The sequence below is a fragment of the Brassica napus genome, chromosome C4 (genome assembly GCF_020379485.1).
Source record: "Brassica napus cultivar Da-Ae chromosome C4, Da-Ae, whole genome shotgun sequence".
In the NCBI taxonomy this organism is placed as follows: domain Eukaryota; kingdom Viridiplantae; phylum Streptophyta; class Magnoliopsida; order Brassicales; family Brassicaceae; genus Brassica; species Brassica napus.
The window spans coordinates 50006351-50012554 of NC_063447.1; the positions used below are offsets into that span (position 1 = coordinate 50006351).

The window sequence follows — 6204 nt, forward strand, 5'->3', positions numbered from 1 at the left end:
AATGTATCAGCTACTTATGCATGTAATTTCCTATTGATCATCACTTTATTTTCTAATATTTTTTTAAAAAAAATATCAACATATAATTTGATAAATATTATGAAAATACATGCACATTTAAATGATAAATAAAATTGATTTCATTTGACTTAATTATAATAAAAAATAATTATACTGCTTTTTGAATTTGAAAGAATATATGTAACTCAATATACTCACACCATGAGTGACTCGACTAATCCAACATATATCTAAAATAATAGATTTAAATACGATAGAATATATAATTTTATAAGAATAGTAATTTAGTTTATAAATATAAATCATAGGACAACTCAAAACATATTAAAATTGGAAATAAAATATTAACCAATTGTTACAATTTAGTTCTTTTTGTAAAATGTATATATATGCATGAGACTTCAGAATATTATCGTTATATTAATTTATGTACTTTGGAATCAGACACTTTAGTTTATTTTTTTATTTCATTTTAAACACAATATATCTTAAGTTATACATAATCTTCATAAATTATATTTACATATCTACGACAAGATCTACCTAAATGAAAATAAAAAATTAAACAAAATTTAGTATATTTAGAATAAACTGTTGAATTCAAAGATGCAATCCAATTTACCCAAATGATAACTAAATCGACTATAAAAACAACAAAACCGATTAGATATAACATATATAAAATCATATGTATAATTAAAGTAATATAATATTATTAATATAAATGATGTCTATAAATTATAAATTAATTTAAATTTAAAAGTAAATAGCATTCAATTATTATAGTATATTTACTTTAAAAATATTTATACTCGTGCATGAGCACAGGAAAATCACCTAGTGGTAATTAATATACACTAACACACTATTGTCTATATGCTGTTTACTAATATTTGAATTTCATTAAGGATACCTCCGTAATCAACCAACCATCGTAAGAATTAACGTGAGTGCGACACATAAGAAACTAACATCTCAAATAATATTATAGATACATATATATATATACTAACACACTATTGATTAACATGAGAATTTAATTGGTTTTCCTATTTAATTTGTCTAGTAAAGATAATCAAATAATGAAAAAAAGTAGGGGTGGGCGTTCGGGTACCCGTTCGGGTTCGGGTCGGGTATTTCGGATTTTTGGGTATTTCGGTATAGAGGTATAGAACCCGTTCGGGTATTTCTGTACTTCGGGTCGGGTTCGGGTTTTTTTAGTTCGGGTTCGGTTATTTTGGATCGGGTACGAATATTTAAATTTTGAAAAAAAAAATTTAAAATTTAAATTTTTCATTTTTCAAATTTCTTGTATTTAAAAATATAACTTTCACTTAACTAATTTTTATTTTTAATAGATTGAATGGTTAATAGATTTGGACATAACATTATGAAACTAAAAAATACATTAATTTGGTTATTGTTTTAAAATTTTGGATGTAACATTTTGTTAATTCTTGAAATAAAAAGTTTGACATGCATTTTAAGTGAGTATCAAATCATTTTCTCCGTAATTCTATGTATTTCATATGAACTTAAAATATGTGTAGTATCAATATAAATATTTTATATAAAATGAGAGATGTAAACTAAAAATATATGGTTAATTATACATATGTTCGGTTATCTTCGGATATCCATTCGGGTTCGGATATTACCCGTTCGGGTTCGGATATCCAATCTCTCCTAAATCAATACCCGTTCGGATATTTTGCTACTTCGGTTCGGATTTCAGTTCGGGTTTTTCGGATCGGGTTCGGATGCGGTTTCGGATATCGGGTAAAGTGTCCACCCCTAAAAAAAAGTAACAAAAAAATATTTTTACATGTTATAATTTTTTATCAAAGAATAGAAAAAAATCTTGTTATCCACGATAAACAAAAAGAAACAAATTTTATCAATATATTAATTCATTATCTACAGATTTTTGTATAAAACAAAAAAATAAAAGTTTTTTTTTGGCTTTTCCAAAACAGAATCACAAGTTTCTATAATGAAAACGCAAATTTCATCGAATATTTATTTTTTTTAAGAAACGTGTTTTCAATGTGTTTTCATGTGATTCTGAAGGGATTTTGTTTTCAAAACATTTTTGAAATGGTAAACAGATTTCTTATCTCGAAGACACAACACAATCAATAGTTCTCGGAGTTCAAGGAATCTCCCATCATGAAGGTATATGGAGTTATGAATGCTGAGGAGAGCTCAAAGGACCTAGCAAGAGCTTTTTTATCATACAGGCCCTGTTAGTTTGCTCACCCAGATGATCCATCTGGGTGAAGATGCAAATCGATGTTCGTTTTGTGCATTATAATAATACATCCAGATAAATCACCAAGCTGAATTTTTAAAAACTCATTTCAAATTCTCACTCAAATGAAGGTGAGTCTTGATAGTGCATCTGGATGCAGATGCATCTAGTTCAATCCAAAATGATAAATGACAAAAATGACATTTTAAAATTAAAATATTATTTTCAAACCCTAAATTCTATTTTTCTGCATATACATTTTTTTGCTATAACCAAAAATGCATTTTCTCGCAAAAACTGAAAAACACACTTTCCCGCCAAAACTGCAAGATGCGTTTTTCCGCAAAAAAACGTAAAACACACATTTCCATAAAAACACATTTTTCGGCCAAACCAGTAAAACCGCACTTTTCGACCAAAACCGAAAAATCGAATTTTCTTGTTAAAACAAAAAAAAACGTATTTTCCGCCAAAACCCAAAAAACGCATTTTCCTGCCAAACTCCAAAAAGAATTTTCCAGCCAAAACTGCAAAAAAAAGCATTTTCTCGCTAAAACCGAAAAAACACAACTTTCTCGCCAAAACCGGAAAACGCAACTTTCTCGCCAAAACCGGAAAAACGCAACTTTCTCGCCAAAACCGGAAAAATGCAATTTTCCCGCCAAAACCGGAAAACACAATTTTCTCACCAAAACCGGAAAACGGAATTTTCCCGCCAAAACCGGAAAATTGAATTTTCCCGCCAAAACTGGAAAACGAATTTTTCCGTCAAAACCGGAAAACATAATTTTCCCGCCAAAACCGGAAAAACGCATTTTCCCGCCAAAATCGGAAAACACAATTTTCCCGCCAAAACCGGAAAACAGAATTTTCCCGCCAAACCCGGGATACATTTTCCCGCCAAAACTAGAAAACTCATTTTCCCGCCAAAATCGGAAAAATGCATTTTTCCGCCAAAATCGGAAAAGTGCATTTTTCCGCCAAAATAAAATCGGAAAAATGTATTTTCCCACCCAAAACCGGAAAAATGTATTTTCTCGTCAAAACCGCAAAAATGCTTTTCCCGCCAAAATCGCGAAAAAAAAATTTCCGCCAAAATCGTGAAAAAAAACTTTTCCCGTCAAAAACACTTTTCCCGCCAAAACGCAAAACACACTTTTCCCGTCCAAACCGCAAAACATATTTTTCCGCCAAACCCATAAAAACATATTTTTCCGCCAAAACAACAAAAATGCACTTTTTCGCCAAAAACACTTTTTTTCTCAAAAACCGCCAAAATATTTTTCGCCAAAACCGTAAAAATGCTATTTTTCCGCCGAAACGTAAAAAATTATATTTTAATCATTTTATTAACAAGTCCACCTGGATGTAGATGGAAGTTAAAAAATGAAAAGCAAACGAACATAGTTGCATTCAGATGATTCATCTGGATGCATGGACGAAATGAAGAAACGAACAACACCCAGATGGAGCATTTGGATGAGACATCTAGATGGACCATCTGGATGCATCTTCCAGATGTACAAACGAAGAGGGCCACAATCAACCGAAAACCCTAACCTTATTTCTGAATGGATTTTATGATCCATCAGAGGTCATGAGGGAAGGACCTAGTATGTACTTCCCTGGCACAGACGATCTATGTGGTGACTATTGCCATGGTCTAGACATTGTGAGTCCAGGCTCTTCCCTTCTCATATGTAAGCTCTTGTACTTCTCTGAGCAGCTCAATCTTCACACCCGGTAATTTGCTTTCTTTTTTTCCTTCTACAAATCTATCATATATTAGAATAAATACTATCACTGTTTTGATATATTGATCTGTAGACCCCAGTCTAGAAATCGAATTTTTGTTGAATTATCTAATGGAATTGACGTTAATAAAAATCAAATCTTGAAGTTCCGTCCTTCATTTATCCCTGCTATATAGGACTTAGCTCAGAGATTGAAAGCGATATATTTGTTTGTGGACAAAGAAATAAAACTAGTAAACATAAATAGACATGATAATTTGCTCAGTACTTGGGCTATTAAAAAATTCAATATACATGCCTCCCTTTATTATGCATTTCACATAACAGCTTGTGCGAATGAAAAAATAGTTTTCTTTTTTTTTTGTAGGGTTTCGCATGAAAAAATAGTTTAGTATGTTAAATCATATAATGAGTGGATCAATCAGACACAACTAAACAATGGCTTAAAGTTATGGAATACGAACATGTGGCCACACTACCAGAGCTCTCGATCTTCCCACGAATCTCTTCTCCTACCCTATCCAATGCGATAATTCTACACCTAATATCCACCTTCTCCACAAAATTAGTATTAATCTGTGTCCAAAAAACCGCTAACTTCCCCTCGTACTCCGCCATTTTTCCAGCGTTAAAGGAACACAATGTTGCCTTCCCACCAGAATCAATCAATCTTCTCCAAACCTTGAGCTTTGTGTCAAACCACATTAACCCACTCCGCTTAAAACAAGCATATATCACATTCTCTACCACACACATGCAGTTCATATGCTCAATTAGCCTCTCTGTCGCCACGTTGTTTATACCTTCTCTCGGACTATACGCACTGATTCTCCCATGTTCCAAGTCCACCATGTAAACCTTGTCCTCCAGCGACGCACTAAACCGCGAATTGCATTGCACTTTCTCCTCACCTGCGAACTCCCAGGTTTGAGTTTCTGGATCAAACACTTCCACTTGGTTTTTCCCATAAGTTCCTCCAATCACGTATATCTTCCCGTCGACTACTCCCATTGCTTCTTTATGGGCCCACCTAGCCACTTTCATGCTTGGACCCATCCGTATAGTACCAGATCGAGTATCAAGGACCCTAACCTTCGTGGAGGGAAAAGGCCATCCGTGATCAGGGAAATAGATCTCTGATCCCACCGAGACTCCGGAAGAATAGAACGTAGGAAAATGAGGAGAGGTCAGGAGACCCGCCAATGAACAAGATCTCTGTTCCACCTGATAGTCATGAGTACTAGTGATCATCTTCTCACCCCGACGCAGAGTGATCCAGTGACACCTTTTGGAGTCTTGGTGGAAATGATAGAAGAGATAGAGGGACTATAAATAACCTAATACGTCAGCTTATATTCCATTATACAATAAAGTACTAAAATTCAAAAGGATTTTCATGTAAGTATATATAAAAGAAATTGTATAATAGATTATTAATCTATTTCAATAAAAATTAATATAACTAATTTTAGTAATTAACGTAATTGTGAAAATGTCAGTTAATCCAATACAAATATGTAAAAACTTGCAATACTTTAAATTTCGATCAATTCAAAAACAAAATCAAAATGATACGAAGAATTAAAATAGTATAATCAAAGGGTCAATGGGTCTGTTTCTCCCTTGAAAGAGATAATCCAATGAAGGGCAAATTTATTTTTGATAAGCGCATGCTGTCACGTGAAGGTTATGAGGATTTGGTCAGGCTAAGCTGGGAAGGAGGGCCTGGTGATCACAGCTGTACCATGGAAAAAATTCAACGCTGCCGTCGAAAGATTATGACGTGGAAGAGAAACTCGGATATGAATTCAAAAGACAAAATCACTCGTCTCCGTGCAGCTTTAGAAATGGAGGTGGCGAAACTGAATCCCTCTTCTGACCTCATGAAGCAGTTGAAGATGGAGTTGGCTGGTGCTTTACGCGAAGAGGAATTATTCTGGAGGTGAAAGTGTCGTGAAGAATGGCTTAAAGCTGGAGATAGCAACACCAAATACTTCCACAATTGTGTCAAGGGCAGGAGGATTCAGAACCGAATTCTGATGCTGTTAGATGAAATGGGACACGAGCACTTCTCGGAAGGAGCAAAAGGAAACTAGGCTGTCGAGTTTTTCAGAGATCTTTTATCTAGTTCCAATCCCTTTGATCTCGATAGTCTGTTCCATGGGTTCAGAACCAGAG

At 33.8% G+C, this 6204-nt stretch overlaps 1 protein-coding gene across 1 annotated transcript; it reads right to left on the minus strand.

The window, feature by feature from the left end:
* Positions 1-4443: 4443 nt before the first annotated feature.
* Positions 4444-5277, minus strand: LOC106448604 (putative F-box/kelch-repeat protein At2g41360). Its single transcript, XM_013890466.1, has one exon. The coding sequence runs from the start codon at positions 5275-5277 to the stop codon at positions 4444-4446; it is 834 nt and encodes a 277-aa protein (XP_013745920.1).
* Positions 5278-6204: the final 927 nt, after the last annotated feature.